The sequence below is a fragment of the Ovis canadensis genome, chromosome 25 (genome assembly GCF_042477335.2).
Source record: "Ovis canadensis isolate MfBH-ARS-UI-01 breed Bighorn chromosome 25, ARS-UI_OviCan_v2, whole genome shotgun sequence".
NCBI lineage: Eukaryota > Metazoa > Chordata > Mammalia > Artiodactyla > Bovidae > Ovis > Ovis canadensis.
The window spans coordinates 51252969-51278654 of record NC_091269.1 but is presented as its reverse complement, the minus strand read 5'-3'; the positions used below and the strand labels follow the sequence as shown (position 1 = coordinate 51278654).

General features: G+C 45.7%; 1 protein-coding gene across 2 annotated transcripts in view; it reads left to right on the top strand.

The window, feature by feature from the left end:
* POLR3A (RNA polymerase III subunit A) overlaps positions 1-25686 on the top strand; it is a 44023-nt gene that overhangs the window by 2081 nt on the left and 16256 nt on the right. Inside the window, exons 2-18 of one of the 2 annotated variants that reach the window (XM_069572558.1) lie at positions 1446-1581; positions 1852-1989; positions 2526-2697; positions 2831-2985; positions 8781-9020; positions 9135-9297; positions 9475-9611; positions 11062-11165; positions 11973-12114; positions 14097-14237; positions 15213-15282; positions 15638-15765; positions 15934-16072; positions 17931-18095; positions 21048-21220; positions 23443-23554; positions 24565-24683. In XM_069572558.1, the coding sequence (XP_069428659.1) occupies positions 1446-1581; positions 1852-1989; positions 2526-2697; positions 2831-2985; positions 8781-9020; positions 9135-9297; positions 9475-9611; positions 11062-11165; positions 11973-12114; positions 14097-14237; positions 15213-15282; positions 15638-15765; positions 15934-16072; positions 17931-18095; positions 21048-21220; positions 23443-23554; positions 24565-24683 (2434 nt within the window). Of the gene's footprint in view, positions 1-1445; positions 1582-1851; positions 1990-2525; positions 2698-2830; positions 2986-7513; positions 7718-8780; positions 9021-9134; positions 9298-9474; positions 9612-11061; positions 11166-11972; positions 12115-14096; positions 14238-15212; positions 15283-15637; positions 15766-15933; positions 16073-17930; positions 18096-21047; positions 21221-23442; positions 23555-24564; positions 24684-25686 lie in introns of those variants that run through there. The other variant, XM_069572560.1, reaches the window with a different exon arrangement.

Below are 25686 nucleotides of genomic sequence, written 5' to 3'. Positions count from 1 at the left end.
CACCAACAGTGAATGAGGGTTCTTTTTTCTCCACACACTCCCCAGCATTTATTATTTGTAGAATTTTTGATGATGGCCATCATCACCCCTCGGTTGAGGGGTGTGAAATTGACACTTTTGGTAGGGATGGGTAAGGGAGAAATGAAATTGATGCACAGAATTTCTTGCTTGGGTGACTCTGTGGAGGTTGCCATTCACTGGAATGGGAAACGTGCCTCTTTGCTGGATAAATTATCCCTGGTGGTCCCTCCAAACCCATCCCAACCTCCAACTATATTCAGATGTAGATATAATCTGTTTTCCTCTGACCACCTGAGTGACTCTATTAAAATGCAAATTAGATCCTTGACACTTCAGTTTGAACTCTTCAGGCAGCTTTCCCTTGGACTAACATTTAAATTGCTTGTCAGAGTCCCCAAGCCCCCTAAAGCTGGTCTTTGCAAACCCCACTGGCTTTTTCTTGTACCGTTAGCTTTCTGTGCTCTACACTGCTGGTTTCATTTGGTGCCTTGACAATGCCAGGCTTGAGCTGCCTCTAGAACCCTTGCCCTAGTTAAGCTGTACTTCTTATGCATCACTTCTTGATCGTCTTATGACTGGCTCCCTCTGATTCAGAATTCAGCTGAAATGTCAATTTTCCAGACTTTCTGACCACATCACATAGTCTTGTCAAACTCTCCCCTAGGCTTTAGTGTTTTCAGTCTTTACATCTATTCACTTTTGTGAATCTGTTTATTCTCTGTCTTGCCCTCCCTGAAACTGAGCCCCATGTGGGAAGGGAGTTTGTCTTGTCTTAACCTGTACCCTCAGCCCCTCAGGATGGTGCCTGGCACATTGTAAACCCCCAGTTTGTTGGGAAAGTGAACAAAGGAACAGATTGGGGAGAGAAAGTGCCGAGTTTAGGTACTTGTGTAACTGTCCAAAGGAGGTGTGTGTATGAGTTGGAATAGTTGGCCTACAGATAGAGATTAGACAGACACCACTCAGGAAGAAGGTATAGAATGCAAGGAGGAATGGGGTTGTAACCCCAGGTAAGGAGAAAAGCCAACGTCTGAGAGAGAGCAGTAGAAGAGGCCACAGAAGAAACTTAAGATGTAACAGCCTGAGAGGGGAAAAAACTCAAAGCGTGGATGGTGTTACCAAAGCCAAGGAAAGAAATTATTGCAAGATAAGGGGTGAAGAGGTTGCTGTCAGTGCTACAGAGAGACGTTAAAATGAGAAATTCTTCCTGGATTTAGCAGCAAGGAGGTAGGTACAACTGGTGAGCACCGTCCTTAGATAATGAAGGTGAGAACAGTCAGCAGGATGAAGGACATTTAGTGATGAGAGAGCAGAGCCTGTCAGGCGTGGGAAGGATAAGGTTGCTTATGGTGGGTCACATGCATAAATGCTCTTCCTGGTAAGTGGTTTTGATGTAACTGTTCCCCTGTCTCTTTCCATTGCAGAAGCCACATCTGTTTTGGGATGAAGTCAGCCGAGGAGATGCGGCAGCAGGCACACATCCAGGTTGTGAGTAAGAACCTGTACAGCCAGGACAACAACCACGCCCCGCTGCTATACGGGGTGCTGGACCACAGGATGGTAAGACCTGCTGCCCTTCGTGGCTCCGTGTGTTTTGACTGGCTGGTAAAACTGGTGACTTACCAGATAGGAAGAAGCCAGGTCTTCCTTCCACCTTCCCCCTTCCCCAGCATATCTCAGGGACTCCAGCCTTCCTTGATCCAGTGAACACGAATACCCTGCACCTTCCCAGGTGATTCTGACTCTGGGTCCCCTGGCCACCTGTGAGAGCTCGTCCCAGTTTCCTCTCCACTGGTCTCAACGTATTATTGATCATGCTTTTATTCACAGGGTACAAGTGAGAAGGACCGCCCTTGTGAAACCTGTGGGAAGAATTTGGCTGACTGTCTGGGCCATTATGGGTACATTGACTTGGAGCTGCCGTGCTTCCACGTGGGGTACTTCCGAGCAGTTATAGGCATCTTACAGGTAAGCGTGTGTGTGTTCATCTCCATGCAGTAACTCCATCTCCCTGAAAGTTACTGACCCAGGGACATGGGAGTGAGCTTGGTCGGGGATACACAGAGGGAACATCTTTATACTAAACATGTAATGTTTGTTTTGTTTGAGGGGTTTGTTTTTTGTTTTGGTTTGGTTTTTGTGGCATAATATTTCATCCTGCAATAAGTTAAATTGCTTGAAGATTCTTTTTCCTTGATTTTTCTTGAGTAGGTTGTAGATATATATATTATAAAAAAATAATAATAATTCAAGCAGTACAAGCACAAGATAATTCAAGCACCAGAAAGGGGATAAAGCTAACAAAAACCCCACTTGCCGGCTGTGGCTACAGCCAGCATTGTGGTGAACATGGGCTGCCTCTAAGCATGTCTTCCTGTAGATGTGTGCATATAATTAAGTGTCCTGGACAAGGGGTAGATGCAGCTTTTTTTTTAAAAAAAAAAAAAAAGAAAATACTTTTTCATCCTCTCATCCTTTTATCTGTTTTGTTTAATTTTCAAAAGATGATCTGTAAAACCTGCTGCCACATCATGCTGTCCCAGGAGGAGAAGAAGCAGTTTCTGGATTATCTGAAGAGGCCCGGCCTGACCTACCTCCAGAAGCGAGGGCTAAAGAAGAAAATCTCTGACAAGTGCCGGAAAAAGAACACGTGCCATCACTGTGGCGCCTTCAATGGTGAGCCAGATACACATCCTGTCTTCATCGCGATGGCAGTTTCCGCAACTGCATTTCCTAGATCATGAGCTCAGACCAGCCTAACCAAGAACTTGATTTTTCCAACCATGGTAAAATGGATTAACTCTCACAGGTACTGTCAAGAAATGCGGGTTGCTGAAGATAATCCATGAGAAATACAAGACCAACAAGAAAGTGATGGATCCCATCGTATCAAGTTTCCTCCAGTCCTTTGAAACCGCCATAGAGCATAACAAAGAAGTGGAGCCTCTGCTGGGAAAGGCGCAGGTGAGCCCGCCCCTGCCTGCCCCCTCTGTCCGCATCACACGTTGTGTTGTCTCCTCACCATCTGGGTACACCATTCCTCCAGAACAGAAGGTCCACTGGGGTTAGATCTCCAGGGATACTTCACGTGACAGGTATTCGCCTGGCAATCAGTTTATTGTGAGCTGTCCTCGTAACTAACGAGTTTAATTATATAGGTAACACGTGTTACATTTTCATTGTAAAAGATTGTAAAAGCATAGCTGTGTACAGCATACACTGAGGGATCCTGTTTCTCATATGGATGTGGCATTAATCAATTTCTAGGTAATTTCCATTGCTTTACTTGGCACAGATTAATTAGTAGGATTTTATGAAGTGTCTTGTTCTGCCTCATTCTGAATTTGATTAGTACTTGAGACACACGGTACCTTCTAGAATTGATAGTGTACAAAACTAACAATTAAGTGGCCACTGAGTACCAAACTGTCAGACCTGTAGGGAGCATCAGGAACCACAAGGCAGTGGGTCTGCACCCAGGAATCCCATGGTTTTAAAGGTGTTGTAGGACATTAACCCGTGAAAACATAGCCAATACCACGCGACACGGTGCTGACTGTCACAGGAATGGAAAGGATAGGGAGGAGTGGGAAGTCAGCGGGGCTTGGTTGGGGCAGACTGTGAGGGAAGGTGTGGCTTGTTGTGGTCCTTAAACCTGTAGGGTTTAGAGAGTCTAGGGCAGTGAGCCTGCCACGTCCAGGAGGCTGTGTTGGGGCTCCTTCTGAAGCCAAGTTCTGCTCAAAAGTCCCAGCATTTTGCTAACAAAAGCACCTTGCACTTAGTGACTGCTATTACCTTCCGGGGTCAGTCCAACTTCTTTCCATGGATTGCCTCATATTTTATCCTCACATTTTATCCTCACAGCAACCCTGTGAGGCTGCATCAGCCAAGAAAATAGTAAGTGGTGGAGGGGGAATCCTCGTTGAGGCCACTGGAGAAAAGGCTTGTGCTGGAGAAAAGACAGACAGCTGAACGCACTTTGTCGAGGTCCTCCCGCTCTGGAGAATGTGGAGCCATTCAGGTTTTAAGCAAGGGAGGGACATAAACAATGACATTTTAGAACAGCCTGACTGCTCAAAAGACACTGTAACAAAAATGAAAAACCAGGTCAGAAGCTGGGAGCAAATACTCACCTTTCATATGTCTGACAAAGGACTGTCATGTCTGGAATATAAAGTCCTGATTTTTAAAAGCAGAAGCAAGACTTGAATCGGCACTTCACAAAAGGATATGTTCAAACAGCCAATCAGTAGATGAAAAGTTGTTCCACATTATTAGTCATCAGGGAAATACTAATTAAAACACACACCCTCTTAGAAAAATTAAATGTAAAACAACTGAAAACCAAGTGCTGGCAAGGATCTGATGGAACTGGCACTCCTGTGTCGATAGTAACCTTGTAAAATGTTTCCACCACTTTGAAATTCCTTACAAAGTAAGACCTACACTTAGCATGTGGTTAGCAGCCTTATTCTCGGGCATGTACCCAAGAGAGACAAGTGCATACGTCCACAGAAATATCTGTGCAAGTATGTTCGTTGCAGCTTCATTAATAAAAGCCAGAATTAGAAGCACCTCAGATGCCTGTCAGCAGGAGAGTGTGCAGATTGTCGTAGGTCCACGCGGTGGAGTGCTGTCCTGGAGTGAAGAGTCATGCTGGCACACACAGCCTGGCTGAATAGCAGAGTCCTGCTGAGAGCAGGCAGCCTTATACGAGAGTCCGAAGCGTGTGATTGCATTTAGGTCAAGTCCAAGAACAGGCCGGACTGAACTGGGGCGAGGGCTTAGCACTGAGAAAGGGGTATCAGGGCATTTTCTGGAGAGGGGCACATGTTCTTTCTCCTGATTTGAATGGTGGTGTATGTGTACTTGTGTAAAACTTTAGCCATCTCTTTAAGATTTGTGCAGTTTACTATTATATATTAGGGAGAGAGATGTAAAAAGGAAGCAGGTTGTGACCCTGGGCAGTGATAGTGAAGCCAGAGGTCAGAGTGTGCAGGTAGAATGGACACTGATGACCAGCCACTGTGGCAACGGGTGGGAGAGGAGGCGGTCAGAGACAAGCCGGAATCCACGCGCCGGCGTCTGGAAACATGGAGTACCGTGATGGGGGACAGCATCAGCCGTGCATCCCAGTGGAGATGTCTTCAGGCTCCTGCAGAGGAAGTGAAGGTGCAGACTGAGAAAGCTGATCTCGTCTCCTCCCAGCGTGAGTGTAGAGGAATTCTACCCTCCAGGCTGACAACTGTGCGGAAAGCGTTCAGTGAGTCTGAGGGCTGCCCAGCTCTCCTGAGTGTGGCCTTAGTTGCAGGCTCCTGTGTGTTCCCTCTGCTGCCCCCAGATCAGCCTCCCTGACGCCTGTCGCCACTTTGCCCTGCCCACTCTCCGCCTGGGCCCCTGAGGCCACTGTCCTTACGTGCAGAGGGCCAAGTCTCCTCTGCTCCCCGCACCCTCTGCAGTAGAATTGTCTAAGGCCTAGGAGGCATCTTGTTTGGAAAAGTCTCTTAAGTCAGGGGTCCCCAACTTCCAGGCCAGGGAGCAGTACCTCCTTCCAGATCAGCAGTGGCATTAGATTAGAAGTAAAGCACACAGTGAATGTAGTGTGCTTGAATCATCCCAAAACCATCCCCTTCAGCCCAGGTCCATGAAAAAGTTGTCTTCCATGAAATCAGTCCCTGGTGCCAGAAGGTTGGGGCCCACTGTCCTGAGTGACTGGGCCCAGGAGGTAACCTCCTCCCACTCAGGAGCCACCCGTCTAGCATGTCCGTCTTGCCTCTCTGTGTCCCCCACTGCCGCCACCTCTCTGTCCACCCCAGCCCACGTGACCCAGCTGACACCCTCGATGTGATTTAGGGTGGTGATGGCTGAGAGCTTTGGGGCTTCCCAGATGGCTCAGTGGTAAAGAATCTGCCTGCCAATGCAGGAGACTCATGTTTGATCCCTGGATCAGGAAGATCCCCTGGAGGAGGAAATGGCAACCCACTCCAGTATTCATGCTGGGAAAATCCCAAGGACAGAGGAACCTGGTGGGCTACAATCCATGAGGTTACAAAGAGTCAGACGTGACTGAAGTGACTTAGCACACACGCACACTGCCGCTCACTTACTCTATGATCTTAGACGCGTGACCCAACCTGGAGTTGAGTTTCCACAACTATGAAACAGGGATTGCAAGAATGTCTGCTTTAGGGCCATTATGAGGATTAAAAGATGGATTCCAGATCAGATGCTTAGCAAATAGCAAATGCTTCAAGCCTGTGACCCAGTTACTGTGGTTTTCTTATTCCTGATGTTCCTGTATTAACAGAAATAATGATGGAGAGGTAAGCCTTCTTCCGTTTCTTTTTTGTGTGTCCCTTCAGCTCAAGAGAGCCTCTGCGCCCTCCCTCTCTCCCGAATCCCCCATCCCTGGGCCTCCATGCAGCCTCCTCTGCTCTCTGCAACACACCGCCACCCCAGTCTTCACCGTCCGTCAACCACATGTACATTTGCTATGCCCCATACACCTCTTGTGTTCCGTCTTATATTTCTGCTAGTTTCTTCCACTTAAGTTGAGTCCCTCACAAGATCCCTTTTTCTGAGGTCCTGTGTGATGCCAATCACAGTGCTTGGAGTAGTGGTGGGTCCTCCAAGATTCCTCAGAGGGAGCCACTCAGTCACCAAAGTAAGCAAAGAATTATCGAGTTACGTTTGCCTTTTATAAAGACAGGCAGCGGAAAGGTGTCTCATTAACCCCAGGATGGCCCATGTCCTGATGTGGTGCTTCCCTGGTGACCCCCACAGTAAAGAGTCTGCCTGCAGCGTGGGAGGCCCAGGCTTGATCCCTGGGTCTAGAAGATCCCCTGGAGAAAGGAATGGCACCCTGCTCCAGAATTCTTGCCTGGGAGATCCCATGGACAGAGGAGCCTAGCGGGCGGCAGTCCATGGGGGTACAAAGAGTCAGATATGACTGAGCGACTTTCACTTACTGACGTGTACCCACCCATTGAATTTTCAGGGATTTAGAGCCCCGTGCCTTTATAGGAGGCACAACAAGATTGCAGTGGAAGAGACCTTAGAGCAGTGGTTCCTGACCTGTCGTGGGTCAGAGACGCCTTTAGGAATTGGACAGAAACTCTGGACTCTACTCCCAGAGGGCTGATGTGTATCCACTCCTGTTTTAGTACAAATCCAGGGACTGGTAGACCTGCAGATGAGCTCTCTCCATAATGACGTCATCCCTGCAGACTGAGTGCCAGTCCCCAGCTGTGCCGGCTCGCCACCCCCCGAGGCAGCCGCGCCCCGTGGCTAGAGAGCTCGGGCTGGTAGGGTGTTCTGCCTTATGCACATCTGGGCCCTGCTCTGCTGCCCATCAGTCCCTGACGTCTGGTTCCTGGTGTTTAACAGTAAGTCAGCGGCCTCTTCCTCATGCCTCTGGGGATGCAGTTGTTCTTACCACTCTTGCTGAGAACTGGTTTCCAGACCATTGCCAGTCTTCCTGCCCTCCTGGACGGCCTTCAGCTCCATAATGTTCTTGTCCAGGACTGACTGTGGTACTACAGGCAACGTCTCACCTTCATCCCGTTCTAGAATTTTGTTAGATTTAAACTTCCTCCTCCCTGATGTTTCTGATGGCAGTGAGGTGCCCATTGCTGGGAGATGGGAGCCAAGGACATGCATTGTTCTCTGGACAGGGGCCCGGACTCGAAAGCCTCTGGTAAGATTCCTTCCTTCTGCCCAGCCACACTGCCATCTCCTCCAGGGCAGGACCGTAGAAACTTTTCCTTTGGTAGTGTTCTAGGAGCTGATCAGTTTTCTTGGCTTTGTTCCCCGTTTCGTTCAGTCCTGTGCGGAAAATTGTACTGACAACGTATAGTCTCAGTCACAGTCTTTGATCCCAAGAAAATTTAATAACCAGCATTTTAACACCGTGACACCTCTGTTATATGAAGTTAATATGAAGAAAAGTTCATTACAGAAAAGTGAAATGTAGAAAAAGAAGCAAAATGGTAATCCAGCTCAGCTAAAGATGGCCCTGTTCACACCTTGGTAAACTCTTCCATCTCCTCTTTTCTGTATATGTACATCTTTGCCCAAATTAGATCACATTGTAAACATACCTATCTCATTTATCAATATTTTGTGAGCACCTTTCATGGCATAAGCCACATTTTTGTGTCTTCATTTTTTTTTTCTTTAAATGGCTTCATAGTTTTCTACATATGAATGTACCATGATTTTATCTGGCCAGTAACCTTTCAGGTTGTTAGCAGCTTTTACAATTAAGATCTGCTTTAGTGAACATCCTTATAGCTAAATCTTTGTGTTAATGTCTAAAATCATACCCTTTGGAAAAATTAAGTGGAATTATTGGCTTAAATTATTGGAATAAAAGTCATGCACATTTTTAGGGCTCTTGCAGTTTAGCAAATTATCAGAAGCCGTTGTCCTCACTTGTACATATTGTCAGTTAAGCGGTTAGAGCAGGGCTCCCCAACTCCTGGGCCATGGGCCAGTACTGGTCAGAGGCCTGTTAGGAACCGGGCGCGTGAGAGGTGAGCGGCAGGCAAGTGAAGCTTCATCTGCTGCTCCGCATCACTGGTAATACTGCCTGAACCATCTCCCCCTTCCCCCTGCCGTGGAAAAATTATCTTCCGCAAAATCAGTTCCTGGTGCCAAGAAGACTGGGTACTGCTGGGTTAGGGGGCATGAAGTAAACCTTTGCCTAAGCTGTGGAAAAAAAGCTCAGCTCTCTCTCTGCTCTTCCCTCCTTTCCACAGGAGAACTTGAATCCCTTAGTAGTTTTGAATTTATTTAAACGAATCCCAGCTGAAGACATCCCTCTACTTCTGATGAATCCGGAAGCTGGAAAGCCCTCCGATTTGATCCTCACACGCCTCTTGGTGCCCCCTTTGTGCATCAGACCCTCTGTCGTGAGCGATTTGAAGTCTGGCACCAATGAAGACGATCTGACGATGAAGTTGACAGAGATCATTTTCCTGAATGACGTCATTAAAAAGGTCAGCACTTCCCATTAGCGTTTCCAGGCTCCAGGTTTTGGAGTATGTCCATGCAAACGGAAGCGTCTGATGGAGAAAGTCAGATTGACCAGGCTTGCCTCTGCTCATTCTTAGCATCGGATATCTGGAGCTAAGACCCAGATGATCATGGAGGACTGGGACTTCCTGCAGCTGCAGTGCGCCCTCTACATCAACAGCGAGCTCTCAGGCATTCCCCTCAACATGGCACCCAAGAAGTGGACCAGAGGCTTCGTCCAGCGCCTGAAGGGAAAGCAGGGTACGCGTCCACCTACCTGTGCAGAAGGCAGCCTGCTGCCTTTGGTTCGTTTGGGGGAATGTATGTCCAGCTTATCTCGTTGGAGATCACAGTCTTTCCTTGGCCTTTCTGGTCGCATTGCTCCCAAACAACACACGTTGTGCCCTGGAGACTTACGATATATTTTTATTTATTTAGGTCGATTCAGAGGGAATCTCTCAGGAAAGAGAGTGGATTTTTCTGGTAGAACAGTCATCTCACCTGACCCCAACCTCCGAATTGATGAGGTAGCTGTGCCAGTTCACGTGGCCAAAATTCTAACATTTCCTGAGAAGGTAAGTACATTGAATTGCTCAGTATTTTGTCTGAACCCAGTGTTTTATGTTACGTTCTGAGATTCCAAACAGTCTGAACAGTGGGAAACCCCCAGTAACCCACCCAGCCCACGGTGTGGCGTGTGTGTGTATGTGTGTTTTTCCAGTTTGATTCACACGTGTGTCACCATGCATAACATCTGCAGCATCGACACAGTTGTGTCTGCCTTTATATTTAAATACTCAGATACACATTAAACGTTCATGCCTACTCTTTTTCCGTCTTTGATATTTTTCTGTGCTAGTTCATACCTCATGCCTTAAATAACTAAATGATAAACATCCACACCCAATTGATTTTCTTGGGATGAGTTAAAACATTAGAATTTTTAAAACATTAGAATCATTTTTAAAACATTAGAATCACTGACTCAAAGACTGAATATTAAAAAGCTGTTGATATATAACCAGAAAGGCTGTACCACTTTACACTGAGTTCATACTCGTCGTGAGTGTAAGCTGGTATTTACAGTATTTTCTTTTTTAACTGAGGTGTAGATAATTGAAAGGCCTGATAACAGGAAGATATTGATTGGCTTTGACTTTGCTCTTGAAATTCATAATCAGCCCATAATTAGGTGCTTCTGGTAAAGCTTGTATAAAAAGTCTGCTTGGTTGGGACTTCCCTGGTGGTCCATTGGTTAAGAATCCGCCTTCTAATGCAGGGGACACAGATTCAGTTCCTGGTCAGGCAGCTAAGATCCCACATGCTGCAAGGCAGCTAACCTTGCACACCCTTCAGGGAAGAGCTGCAGCAGAGACCCAGTGCAGTCAGAATTTAAAAAAAAAATAGTGTCCTTGGATGAGTTCAAGTTCCTTCTCTGAGACGGTGCCCCGCAAGATTGTTGTCGAGGAGGCCGCAGGGCACGGCGGAGCAGTACAGGACCTGCTGTTCTGCCGTTAACAGCTTTTCAACCATAGAACCCACAGTCAGTCACTGCAGGTGAAGCTGCCACCTGTGTTTAGGATCACAGAATATACTGAAAGGTCCCCGCAGATCAGTCCAGCCCAGTCGTTTTATCAGTAGAGAAACCAAAGGTCAGTCTCGGACCTGGCCCTGTCACCCAGCAAGTGAGTGGCCAAACTCAGACGTGAACCGTTGTCCTTACAGTGAAGACCTTGGCAGCAGCGCGCTGCAGGCACCTCTCTTCTCCTAGAATTGCACAGGGGGTTCAGTTATGCTTTTTTTTCTCCTGGTCCCCACAAGTGGCATGTGGGATCTTTGTTCCCTGACCAGCGATCAAACCCATTCCCCTCGCAGTGGAAGTTGCAGAGTCCTATGCAACGGACCACCAGGAAAATCCCCTGGAATCACTTAAAGAAAGTAGAGACTGAGATTCAGTTCAGTGTAGCATGCTGGCGCATCGAGACCTAACAGTGCCTCATTCTGTTTTATGTTGTGGTCCTCCAGGTGAACAAAGCAAACATCAACTTTTTGAGGAAACTGGTTCGAAATGGCCCTGAAGTTCACCCAGGAGCCAATTTCATTCAGCAGAGACACACACAGATGAAAAGGTAATGCTTTCCCCGTGTGGTTGGATGTAATTATCTCCTCATGACCAAGTTCACAGTCGCCATACTCAGCCACAGAAGGCAGTCCAAAGCACGATTATCGTGATATTTTAACATGTGGAAAACACCTGTTTAAATTGCAGTTAGCCGAGGTACGTTTTGTTTCCTCTGCTGGTTCTTTGAACGTGTGCACAGTGTTCATTTATTCTATAGCATTTAATGTTTAGGTAGACATAACGCATTGGGATGTGAAAGCAGATCATTTTCTGGGTCTCCTGGATGCTCTGGGGTTGCCTCAGTGCACTCATGACCCCGGAGGCGCACATTTTGCCAGTTCTGGCTTTTCACAGTGACATGAGCTGATCACCAGTGCTTTTCGTCTCGTGAAATTCAAACATCACCAGGGCCCTGTGCGAGAAGCTAGTTTATTACTTGGTTTCTGTGACTCTGAGACATATTTTTATCATAGTTGGACATTTCTAAAATTAAGAGGTGTCATACAATCAATTTGTTGTAGTTTACGGACTTCCCTGGTGGTCCATTGGTTAGGGCTTGGCCCTTCCACTCCCGGGGGCCGGGGTTTAATTCCTGTTTGGGGAACTAGGATCCCACAGGCCACTTGGCATGGCCAAAAAATAAAGTTACAAAAACAATTTTGTTGTTGTTACGGTAGTTTAATCGACAGTGGAGGGAGGCACCTTAAATTCAGTGAAACATGGTCGTTTTAGAGACCAGATCTTGCTATGAAGAGGGAGAAACTTGCTGAGGAAACTTTGTTCTCACAGGTTATGTCCATTATTGTATGTTAAGGTTTCTGAAATACGGAAACAGAGAAAAGATGGCCCAGGAGCTCAAGTTCGGGGACATTGTGGAGAGGCACCTCATTGATGGAGACGTGGTCCTATTCAACCGGCAGCCCTCGCTGCACAAATTGAGCATCATGGCGCACCTGGTGAGCAGGGGACAGGCGCTCATATCTGCTGGGCGGGACTTTGCTGTGTGTGCCAGGCTGAGTCTCCAGACATCTAAAATTTAAATTGCCAGCAGTCTCAGATTTTTACAACTTTTGGTTCTCCTCTTCTCTTCCATTTTGGTTTGAGTGAAACTCTTCAATTTCAAGCTTCCCTTCAGTGTTTTTAATATTTATAACATACTGTTCACACAACAGTGAAACGGGAACTAATTGGAAATTAGTATGAAAGTGATTACTGTGATTTCACTTGCAAACAACGTAGATGCATATCTGTGTGTGCACAAAATTATGCAAAATAGACATGGCACAAAATTGACTTGATTTGAAGCAGCATATTCACTACGAAACAAAAATGCTTACAGGATTTTCCTTTGCAGTCGTCCTCCAGCTAAGACCTGAATGCATATTTTTTGGAGCAGTTTACTTTGCAACAGCAGCAGTTTCCTTTTCTGGAGATTTCAAATGGAAACAAGATGCAACTTCAATTTGTTAAATATTCATAAATTCTCCTATATGAAAAAACCATTAAATCCCTGAGCATTTGCAAACAGGCTCCTAAGGTAGTGTTTTTCTAGGTTGATTTTTTTTTTTCCAGTAGTTTATGGAAACATTACATCAATCTTTTTGCTCAATGGCAGAAATACCAAAGATACATTTTATGATTATGGAGCTCTAGGAGGTGAACAAAGAGCCTTCCCTTTCTGGAAACTTGGCCCATTTAACATAGAAATATTTTCATTTGAAAACTTTCAAATATGTACAAAAGTAGAAAGAGTACTGTGATGAACTCACATATTCCCATCCTTTATATTCAGTAATTTTCAAGATTTTGCCACCCTGGTTTTCTCTCTCCCTTTTTCCTTTGATGAAACCAGATGCCATGTCTTTTTTTCCATGTATATTCAGCCTACTTCTGCAAAACACACATAGCTACAGTGCCATTATCACACCTCATCAAAATGAAGTCATTCCCTGGTGTTGTCTAGTACCCGGCCATAGTCAGATTGCCCCATGTGTCTCAAAAATCTTTTTGCAGCTAGTTTGTTCAAAGTGAGATCTAAAATCTACACATTTAAAAAAATAATAATAATAAAATAAAATAAAATCTACACATTTAATTGATCCCTGTCTTAAGCCCCTATTAATCTAGTGTAGTCCTCCCTCCTCCTCTTAATTTCTGTGTCATGTTTGAAAAAACAGGTCCTTTGTCCTGAAGGACGCTGCACGTTCGTTATTTGTCCGCCTCTGTGTGGCAGTAAGGGTGCCTTCATGCTTCATTGTTTTCCTGTCACTGAAAATAAACTCTCACAGCATAATCAGACTCAAATAGAACTTCTTTGGCAATAATAACTCATAGGTGGTGCTGGCTACTTCCTCTTCCCGTATTTCAGGAGGTACACGCTGGCCGGCTGGCTGTCTTAGCCATGTGAAGAAGGTGAGGGAGTCAGATGCCTCAGCGTGGTGCCTTCCTTGCAAAGTTCCTTATCAGAGACTCTTGATAATCCCTGGGACTGCAAAGAGGTCAAACCAGTCAATCCTAAAGGAAATTAGTCCTGAATATTTATTGGAGGGACTGATGCAGTACTTTGGCTACCTGATGCGAAGAACTAACTCATTGGAAAAGACCCTGATGCTGGGAAAGATTAAAGGCAGAAGAGGATGAGATGGTTGGATGCTATCACTGATTCAATGGACAGGAGTTTGAGCAAGTTCCAGGAATTGGTGATGGACAGGGAAGCCTGACATGCTGTAGTCCATGGGGTTGCAAAGAGTCGGACACAACTGAGCAACTGAACTGAACTAATGACCTCATCCATACCAGAACATACTAGGAATTTTCTTCCTTAATGTAAAGTGTCCAGTTCTGCAGGAAGCCTTTTTTTAAAAATAATGCGACTCAGAAGCTTTTGAATAAATGACTTATGTCCTTTTCCTGATTTGCTTTGTTTTGTATTCCACAGGCCAGGGTCAAGCCCCACCGGACTTTCAGATTTAATGAGTGTGTCTGTACACCCTACAATGCGGATTTTGATGGAGATGAAATGAACCTTCATCTTCCTCAAACAGAAGAAGCTAAAGCAGAAGCCCTTGTTCTCATGGGGGTAAGTAGGGTGGCGCAGCCCAACTCCTGAGAAAAAGCTCCTTAAAAGGAGGAGAAGGGAAACAAGTCTTGTTTGAAAGCACCCCATAGTATATAAGGGAGTTATTTTCTCTCATAGGTGGGGAGTTGAATGGACTGGGTATCTGCTGACTGTAATGTCGGTTCCTAGGAGAATATATGCACATGAGCACTAGTTATGAAAAGCTAAGACGGGTGTGTCAGAAGCTTGACTGTTGGATATCATGGTTATACTTCAGATAAAGGGTTTGAGCAGATGCACCTTTTTTTCCCCCTTTTGGCTGTGCCAAGCGGCTACTTACAGGATATTAGTTCCCCGACCAGGGATTGAACCCACATCCTCAGCAGTGAAAGCACAGAGTGCTAACCACTGGACCACCAGGGAGTTCCCGAGCAAATGCACCTTGATGTACAGAACCTTCTTTAAATTGAGTGCTTATGCAGCGAACAACTAGCACCTGTTTTTGCCAGTGTAGGCTCTCATTACATTTTGATGATTAATAAATGCTGTTGTTCGAACTTAGTGTCTCAACCAAGAGAAATTTGACCATCCTGCCATTATTGTAACTCGTGTGGAATTGATGGACTTCAAAGATAACACCGTGCTACTCATCATTCATAGAAGAAAATTTTCTTTGGAGGAAAGCATTATAATTACACTAACGTCTTTTGCCCAAAGAGTTCTTTATAAGAATGCAGAACAGCTCCACACAGTATTTAAACATAGGGACCTCTGAGGTCAATCTTGCTGGTATTTTTTTCCTCTCCCTTTGACAGATGAAGGTGCTAGATGTTAGTGACAAAGCTGCAGTTGAGAACCCCAGCTTCCGGTTCACAGCCCCGCCTTCCTGCTGCTCTGCATTCATCCATAACCATTAAGAGTGTTTGCAGTGAAGAATCTTGGGGCCGCATCATGCATCCAGGCATGGCTAACTCACTGTGTTCCTTTTTCCTGCAGACTAAAGCAAACCTTGTTACACCAAGAAATGGAGAACCGCTAATTGCTGCTATTCAGGATTTTCTGACAGGTGGGTTTTGTGGAATTTACTTGAAAAGAGACTTTGGAACACAAGGATTCTCTTTCACATGTTCACGTGACCACTTGAAAAGCTGTGTGATTCTGTTGTTTGTTTACTGAGTTAATGAACCACACACGAGATATTTTTTTACTTTTCTAAGTGCTGGGGACATGGCAACAAGTAAAACAAAGTCCCTTTCCTTGTGGAGCATGGATTCTCGTTGGAAGAGAAAACCAAGAAGCAGCTGTGTTTTACCTCACTGTTTTAGTGATAGTCCATCTGTATTTTTAAAGTTGAAACCTCGTGATTTTTCTCACAATTTCATTCCTTTCCTTTGTTTTGTGTTCTTTCTTAACATCCTCAGGTGCCTATCTCCTCACTCTTAAGGACACTTTCTTTGACCGAGCCAAAGCTTGTCAGATCATCGCTTCAATACTGGTGGGCAAGGATGAGAAAATTAAAGTTCGTCTCCCACCCCCTACAATACTAAAGGTTTGTGCAGGAGCTGTGGCTGTGTCTGTGTGGATGCACCAGTAGTCTGGTGTACACCCACTGGTGCCAAGTAGGCTCGTGACCACTGTACCGTCTTGCCTCATTGGTGGGAAGGGCAGGTGAGACCAGGCTGAGCCGGCTGATGCTCTGGCTTCTCTCCTCCTCCAGCCTGTCACCCTGTGGACGGGAAAGCAGATCTTCAGTGTCATCCTCAGACCCAGCGATGACAATCCAGTGAGGGCCAACCTCCGAACCAAGGGCAAGCAGTACTGCGGCAGAGGAGAGGACCTCTGCGTCAATGACTCCTGTGAGTGAGAGCGGCAGGTTGGGGCCAGCAGCTCCCTTCACTTTGCCAGTAACTCCCCTGTTTCTCTAAGGCCTTAGGCAGGAAGTTTGTTCTTCAGGGAAATGCAGCTGGTGTTTCTCCTAAAGGTAGAGGTCATGTGGAAACATGACCAGCCCAGCAGTTAGAGTGTTCTTCTCCACATGTTTTTCTCCGGTGACTTGTTTCTACCAATTAATGCAAATTCTTTTCTTCTTTTTCTGTTATTGGTGTGTGTGTGTGTGTGTGTGTGTGTGTTTTGCTATACAAGGGTCTCATTATTTAAGGCTTATAATTTATTATTTTATGTCCCAAAATGTGTTCATTGTCTAAAAGTATGACTAAAAGTATAAGTAAGCAAGTGGGTTTCCCAAGTGGCTCAGTAGTAAAGAATCTGCTTGCCAATTCAGGAGACGCAGGAAACAGGTTGAATTTCTGGGTCAGAAAGATCTCCAGGAGGAAGAAATGGCAACCCACTCAGTATTCTTGCCTGGAAAATCCCATGGCCAGAGGAGCCTGGTGGGCTTGGTTCATTGGGTCACCCAGAGTCGAACACGCATCCATGGCTATAAAGTATATTGAAAAGGCTAATGTTTTTACCTGCCTCACCTGGTCAGTGGGTGTTTTGATCACATGTAGATTAGGTGTAAGAGTGCTGTGTTGTGCGAAGTCATTCAGTCGTGTCTGACTTTGCGACCCCGTGGACTATAGCCCATCAGGCTCCCCTGTCCATGGGATTCTCCTGGCAAGAATACTGGAGTGGGTTGCCATTTCCTTCTCCAAGGAGTCTTCCTGACCCAGGGACCGAACCTGTGGCTCTAGCCGCCTGCATTGGCAGGCCAGCTCTTTACCACTAACGCCACCTGGGAAGCCCCAGGTGTAACAGTGAGAACATTTAAATATGAGTCTCTGACTGATGAGCCCAAGAGTGTGTTCCCCAGACCTATGCCATTCAGGCAGCATTTACTTTCTGGGTCTCAGGCTGCTAACAGACGGTTCCCCAGCAGACTGCTTTGAGTAACACTGATTTAAAACGGCCTTTGCTAGCAAGGCTTTGTGATGAGAGGTGGATCTGCAGGCCTCTATACTGATGACCGAACCGCAAAGACTCTCTGAAGGTCAAGGATTCTCTGCTGTCTCGTGATGAATAAATATTTTGAAGAGCACTGATTTTTTTTCTTCACCCCCACCCCAGGTTTACAACCATTCTTTCATAAATGTACTCCCTGGTCTTTACTGTATTTTGGGTTCTTGTTTTATATTGTGTTTTTGTTTCTAGATACAAATTTCATTTTGTTGTTGAGGCTTTTCACAATGGTGCCACTGCTAGTTTTCAGTGTCTTAGTGAATAACAAAGTGCTTTATAAACAACACTTTGTTGTACATGATTGAATTGGTGCTCAAAACGTCGCCATGACATAAAGATGGCAAGAGCTTGATACTGTCATCCACAGATCACAGATAAAGATGATGAGAGTCAACTAATACCTTTCAGAGTCAGGACTATAGGGTAACAAACTAGATCTTTCCTGCTTTTCAAAAGTTCCTAGATTTCTCCTTTTCCCCCGTCAAAAAGAAATTTTTTAGAGAGCATTTCTATTTGCTCTGCTCTAACCTTAAAAAAAACCACTCCAGTGTTCTTGCCTGGAGAATCCCAGGGACGGGGGGAGCCTGGTGGGCTGCCGTCTATGGGGTCGCACAGAGTCGGACACGACTCAAGTGACTTAGCAGTAGCAGCAACCTTAAAAAAAAAGCAAATTTTCTCAACTGCCTTAAATTCATTTTGGAATGAAACAAAGTAACAGATAATCATTTGTGTGAGTCCATAATCTTTTCCTTCCAGATGTCACAATCCAGAACAGCGAGCTGATGAGTGGCAGCATGGACAAAGGAACGCTGGGGTCAGGATCCAAGAACAACATTTTTTACATTTTGCTCCGAGACTGGGGGCAGAATGAAGCTGCCGATGCGATGTCACGGCTTGCCAGGCTGGCTCCCGTCTACTTGTGTGAGTGTCTTAGCGTCCTTGTTTTATTGCTATAGGTTATTGATGTTTTAGGGGGTTCTTTTACTATTTCATCCCCCTGCCCCAAACACATAGAAACACAAAGAAAAGGATACTTGTTCCAGGCTAAACCATTTATGCTTTTCTTAATGAAATAAACCTGATGCTGACAAGCTTGACTGCAGATTCGAATTTGCTTTTCAGTTCTCTTCTCAAAAGCTATAGTAGCTCCCTAATGCCCATGGCATACGTGGGTTGTTACATAAAGGGCCTTCATGGGCTGCTTCCAAGGTGGGCTGTGCAGAACTGTCACCCTCTGGTTCTTCCACAGTTCAGCCCTACCAGCTGACTCAGTAATTCCCTACTGTCCTTGTACACTAGGCCAGGAGATTTTCTTTGCATGCCCCAGAATATCTTTAGTCTACTCTTGTACTTGACTCTTTGGCTGAGTATAGAATTCTAGACTGAATATTGTTTCCCTGAGAATTTTGAAGGTATTACTCTACTTTGCTCTTTGAGGGTTGCTGTAAAATGTATTTCCCTTCTTATTCCCAACTTTTTGTATTTGAATTGTCTTTTTTTAAATTGCAGTATCCAGTTTTTGGGTAATCCAGTTTAGTTTACCTAGTTATATACATATATGCATTCTTTTTTTTAAAATATTCTTTTCCATTGTGGTTTTTTTTAACCGGATATTGAATATAAGTCCCTGAGCTGTACTGTAGGACCTTGTTTATCCTGAATTGTCTTTTTATTCTGGAAGCTTTGAGAATCCTCTTTGTTTCTGGCATTCTGGAAGTTCACAGTGATGCAGCCTTGGGATGCTTATCATTCATTGTGCTGAGCGCTCTGCAGGCTCTCTCAGTCTGCAACACGTGTCCTTCGGTTCTGGAAATTTTCTTGTACTTCTTCTGATCGTAGCCTTTTACTTTCTCTGTTCTTGCTTTTTGGAATTTCTGTTAGTCGTCTGGTGGGGTTCTTGGAGTGGTTCTCTAATTTTCCCTTTTTCCCTGTTGTCCATGCATTTGTTTCTGGATTCAGTTCTCTTTTTAACACTGTCTCTGTTTTTTTTTTTTTTTTTTCAATTTTTCAGTTTCATATATTTAATTTCCAGCCATAGTTCTTTTCTCTCTGTTTCCTTCTTGTCTTTCTTCTCTTTTTAAGACTTCCTATTCTTGATGCTCAAATAGCTCTTGTACAGCACTCTGTCTCGCATAGGGGCGAGGGCTTGAGGCCTCTTTTTTTATAGCCAGACCTCGGAGACATTGCAGGTTTGGTTTTAGGCCACCGTGACGAAGCATATATAACAGATAATCAAGCAACTGATGAATGTGTTGGCTTCCCAATGCATAAAAAACTGGTTTGCACCATAGTCTTATTAAGTGTGCAATAGTATTGTGTGTTAACATGTTGTTGTTCAGTCGCTAAGCTGTGTCTGACTCTTTGTGACTCATGGACTGTAGCACGCCAGGCTTCCCTGTGTTTCCCAGAGTTTCCTCAGATTCTTGTCTATTGAATCGGTGATACTATCTAACTATCGCATCCTCTGCCACCCTCTTCTTCTTTTGCCTTCAGTTTTTCCCAACATCAGGGTCTCTTCCAGTGAGTCGGCTCTTCATATCAGGTGACCAAAGTATTGGAGCTTCAGCTTTAGTATCAATCCTTCCAGTGAATGTTCAGGATTGATTTCCTTTAGGACTGACTCGTCTGATCTCCTTGCAGTCCACCGGACTCTAAAGAGTCTTCTCCAATACCAGTTAGAAGGCATCAGTTCTTCAGTGCTCAGCCTTCTTTATGATCCAACACTCACATCCATACATGACTACTAGAAAAACCATCGTTTTGATTATACAGACATTTGTCAGCAAAGTGATGTCTTTGCTTTTTAATATGTTGTCTAGGTTTGTCATAGCTTTTCTTGCAAGGAGCAGGTGTCTTAATTTCATGGCTGCAGTCGCCATCCACGGTGATTTTGGATCCAAGAAAATAAAATCTGTCACTTTTCACTTTTCCCCATCTATTTGCCATGAAGTGATGGGATCAGATGCAATGATCTTAGTGTCTTACATGTACACACCTTAATAAAAAAAGACTTTATTGCTGAAAAATGCTAATCATTTGAGCCTTCAGTGAATCATAATAACAACAGCCCAGAGCATCATAAAAATATAATAATGAAAGTGTTTAAAATATTGTGAGAATTACTGAAATTCAACATAGAGACACAAAGTGAGCAAATACCATTGGAAAAATTGTGCTTTTAGACTTGTTCAAATAGAAGGTTGCCACAAACCTTATGATTTTAAAAAAAATACACTATCTGTGAAGCACAGTAAAAAAAGGTGTACCTATACAAACTTTCCACCCGGCTTTCTCCATTTGCAGTTTGTACATTACCTCCAGCAGAAAATGAAGATTTGTTTCTGAGACTTTCAGACTCAGTGTCCCTCCATTCCATTGCCACTTACCAGCATCCCCTTCCCCACCCTGTTAATCCAGTTGCTCCTCACCTGCCTACTTGCTACAGGTGTTAGGGTTAGGATTATTGATGGTATATAGTTCCATCAAAGGTAGAGTTCACATTTGCTTCTTTTCCTCTATTTTGGAATGATTTCTGAAAAAGAATTGGAGCAGAGAGGTGTCTGAGATGCTGAGTGCCATCCGTCCGGTAGCCCACTTTCTACAACTGGCTCTCTCAGTCTCTGTTTCCTGTTCAGTGGCTGTCTGCTTTATAATATAGTTGGGACATCCCTGTGCTCCATACCAGGTTGTGAGCTCTCTGAGAGGAGTTAGTGAGTCTTGGTCATCTTTGTGTAACAACCCAGGGACCGGTACAGTAAGTTTTTGTTTAACTGGCCTGCAGCAAGTTCTCTGAAGGTATAAACTTGTTTCTGCATAACAGGTTGACTAACATCAATGGTTCTCTTCCGGCTCTCCCTGCCAACCCTTCTGCAGCTAACCGCGGATTCTCAATCGGGATTGGTGACGTCACACCTGGCCAAGGGCTGCTGAAGGCCAAGCATGAGTTACTGAACGCTGGCTACAAAAAATGCGATGAGTACATCGAAGCCCTGAACACAGGCAAGCTGCAGCAGCAGCCCGGCTGCACCGCCGAGGAGACTCTGGAGGTGAGTCTGGCTCTCTGGGTCAGGTTAGCAGCCAGTGGCACTGTAGGCCCTGAAGAGAAGCGACAGGTGAGTGGAGAGGAAAGGCAGTGGCTTCAGCCTGTCTCTGAGCTGCGCAGCTCGTGTGTGTTCTAATGATGGGGGGCCTCCCATCAAATCGGTTCCATCCGTTCCAGCTTTCGTGTTCCAGGCGGTGAACAGCTATCTGTCCATTTGGCCACATGGGGCTGCTCTTGTTCCGTCGTCACACTTGGGCCCCTTCTGTCGCTAGTACTTCAATGCTTTTGCCCTATTACCAGCATCCTGTGACCAGACTGACACCACAGCTGTGAAAGGATGGTCTTTGAAAGAGACGTGGTGAAGTCGCGTTTGAGAGTCACAGTCCCGTCTGTTGCACAGTCCAGTCACGTTCCAGTCACGTTCCAGTCTGGAGCTAAGTTAGCTGAGAGCTGGACCTGCAGGGGTCAGAGTCAGAACGGCCTGAGAGTCCCGCATTTTCCCTGAAGCAGCCTGCCTTAGCAGTCTGACTGCACCAGGGCCCTGTCTGACTCTCTTCTGCCTCCCAGTAGCCTGGCGCTCAGGGCTTCAACTCAACTAAGCAGGGAAGAAAGGATTTTTGAACAGTGAAAACAATTTGTTCTAATTTTGTGTATCTCTTGGCTGCGCTGGGCCTTGGTGGGTGCGTGTGGGCTTTCTCTAGTTGCAGTGAGCAAGGGCTGCTCTTCACTGTGGTGCCCGAGCTTCTCACTGCAGTGGCTTCTCGTCGCAGAGCACAGGGCTCCAGGGCACGCGGGCTTCAGTAACTGCAGCACGTGGACTCAGGAGTTGCGGCTCCTGGGCTCGAGAGCACGGTCTCAGTAGTGGGGGACACGGGCTTAGTTGCTCCCAGGCATGTGGGATCTTCCCAGACCAGGGACCAAACCAGTGTCTTTCTGCATTGGCAGGCAGATGCTTTACTACTGAGCCACCAGGGAAAACCCAATAAGAAATGTTCTGATGAACTTTTTAAAGCAAAAAGAAAGAGTTGTGTGAGGCATTCACAATTAGCTCATTCTTAATGTAAGTCTTAAAGAAAAACAGAAAGAGAGAGAAATCGGGTGTTTCTCACCTAGATGATCACTTGAGGCCTCAGCTGCACTCCTCTTTAGTGGAAGCATGATTCCCAGCTGACTGAGCATCATAGGTTGTGGGTTGAGGGATGGCAATCTAGATGAGCCCATGGACTAGAGTATTGCTATTGAGTCGCCTAATCACACGCCCAGTTGGTGGGAATTCAAGTGTGTGCTTGGCAGAGACAAATTTTAGAAACAGTACACGCCACCCTCTTTTAGTATGTATTACATAATGTCATATAAGGTACAAAATGTTATACATGTGTATACAGTATACATAAGCATGTGTATATACAGTAATATATATAATATACATACAGAGACACCGCTATGTAGGGTATATACACAAAGCTGCGTATATTCTACCTCATTTGCCATTTAAATGATTTTCTGAGGTTTTGTTACTAACCATTTTTTCCTTACACGGAGAAGGCAATGGCACCCCACTCCAGTACTCTTGCCTGGAAAATCCCACGGACAGAGGAGCTTGGTGGGCTGCAGTTCATGGGGTCGCTAAGAGTCAGACACGACTGAGCAATTTCCCTTTCACTTTTCACTTTCACACATTGGAGAAGGAAATGGCAACCCACTCCAGTGTTCTTTCCTGGAGAATCTCAGGAACTGGGGAGCCTGGCGGGCTGCCATCAATGGGGTCGCATAGAGTTGGACACGACTGAAGTGGCTTAGCAGCAGGATTTTTTCCTTACACACTGATTATGAAACCCATGGGACTTCCCAAGGGGCGCTAGTGGTGAAAGAATCTGCCTGCCAGTGCAGGAGGCATAAGAGACATGAGTTCTATCCCTGGGTCAGGAAGATCCCCTGGAGAAAGCCATGGCAACCCTCTCCAGTATTCTTGCCTGGAGAATCCCATGGCCAGAGGAACCTGGCAGGCTACAGTCCATAGGGCTGCTAAGAGTAGGACACAACTGAAGTGACTTACCACGTGGAAAATGTCAGTCTGCAGAGATAGGACATCTTGGTCTTCTAAGGTCTGAAACCTTTTATCTGCTGGAAATCTGACATCTCGCTCGAATTCCTCACATTCTCTTAAATGTCACGTTGAGCGTCGGTAATCACATAGGCACCATGCATCTCTCTCTCTCCCGCCAGGCTTTGATCCTGAAGGAGCTGTCTGTGATCCGTGACCACGCAGGTAGCGCCTGCCTCCGGGAGCTCGATAAGAGCAACAGCCCCCTCACCATGGCTCTGTGTGGCTCCAAAGGTGAGCACCTCCTCTGGCCACTGCTGCCTCTGCCTTCCATGCAGGCTGGCTGGGTGTGCTCTGGAAAATGTGCATCTGAACTTCAGGCCTAGAATTCCCTGGTCGTTCGTCCAGTGGTTAGGACTCAGTGCTTTCACTGCCCAGGCCCAGGTTCAATCCCTGGTCAGGGAACTAAGATCCCACAAGCTGGCAACCCCTGTTCAGGACCCCCCTAAAAAAAGAGCTTCAGGCCTTTTGTTTATAAGGGTGTATCTATTCAAATAATGCTTAGAGAAGGAGATGGTTCTTGGCATTTTTAAAAAGTCTAACTCCTTTGGAGAAACTTGTTTATCATGTGTGTGGATTTCTGAGTTTGAGGGTGCTTTGAGTAAACTTGGTCTTATTTTTTTTGAAGAAAGAAAGAAGAGCCAGGGATGATGTTAGATGATAATTAAATACACTTAAATTTTATAGTTAGCCAGGACCTGAAAGTGTTAGGTTTCATGATACTGCACTCAAATTCAGAACCCCGAGCTTTGCAGACTTCCTGTTTTAACAAATTTTCGACAGAATAAAGTCCAGTCTCTTTAGCCTTGCTGTCCTTCACCCCATAGTCTCCTCCCTGCCCCTGGTGCATACCCCACACTCCTGTCCTGTGTCTCTGCTTCCTACTCTCTGACCCACTTTGGAAGTCCTCTATGTGGAAGTCATAATCTTCTCCAAGAGTCCAGCTGGTTAATGCTGCCTTCTCGAATACTCCGCTGGAAGTCTCTCCTCCAGCCCCAGAGTGCTCATCCGCCCCTGAGCTCCAGCCCTGCCTGGCCTTCCTTGTGTTACTGACAGCTCTGTCCTTGCTGTTCTGGTTCTGGCCTTTACTGTCCCGGTTCTGGCCTTTACTGTCCCTGGAGTATGAACTTGTTGAGGACGGGGGCTGTGCCGGGTTGTATTCCTGTCATACCAACAGATCTGCTTGTACTTCAGTTACTGTGATTTTGGTAAATGAATGTTCCATTTCTGATCTGCTTCCCCAGGTTCCTTCATTAACATATCACAGATGATTGCCTGTGTGGGACAGCAAGCTATCAGTGGCTCTCGAGTGCCAGATGGCTTTGAAAACAGGTCCCTGCCTCACTTTGAAAAACACTCAAAGGTAAGCAGGAGTGGATCAAATACAACTTTGAAGGACAAGCTTCAGGAGCACGAAAGAATGACTGAAGCTCTGGGGCTGCCAATTAGGCGACTCCTGGAGCTGGTATAGAGGGTGAGGACCACTCAGGGTTATTCCCTCTGCAGCCCAAACTTGATTGAGTCCTGTAGAAGGAGCCTCATGAAACTCGGAGCTGTAAAACTTGGACCAGTGCCCTTTTGTACATTTTCTCTTTTAAGGGGGAGGATGTCCGTTTCCTACCCAACTTTATCTGAAGTAATCTGAATGTGTTGTTACCGTTTGTGTGCATTCAACCTGTATACTTATTTTAGGGAACACTTACGTAAAAGTATAAAGATTTTTAAACAGTGAACATGTGAACCACAGTGAAACAACTAGGAAATTCCAGGCTCTCTCTGGAATTCCTAAACTGCCTGTAAATGACTTCTGAGTTCTGTTGGCCCTCGTGGTCTAGGCACTACTGTCAGCAGAGTGAGACAGACACGCCTGTATTGGGGTTTTCTGAGATTCTGGGGTAGATAGCTATGAAATGAACAGTTGAGGAACTTAGAGCTGATTTGGTCACTTAGTAATTCTGGACGGAGTCAACTGTTATTCACACTAAAACACAGATGCCCCAGCTGCTCCTGGCCTGAGGAGCTGTAGGACTTACGGCCAGCCCCTCCTGGGGAGAGGGGCCTGCTGTACTGAAATTGACAGACACTGTCTGTATCAGGTGGCCCCAGGAACAACCTGGGCTCCCTGCCCAAGATCAGAATTTACTAGAGGTCAGGCAGCCAGCAAGTCACTGGAGTGGTACCTGACTGTGCTTCTATGGCTCGGAGTCAAAGCCTGACCAATTTAGAAGAAATGCCAAGCACATCTAGTGCCAGACTTTGGGGAGGATGGTACTTGCCTAGAAGTGCTTTTGAGTATGCCAGTTGCCCCTTAAGTGAAATGGGGCAAAAGGATTTTAGCCTATTCATCTGAGTTGTTCTCCAAGGAA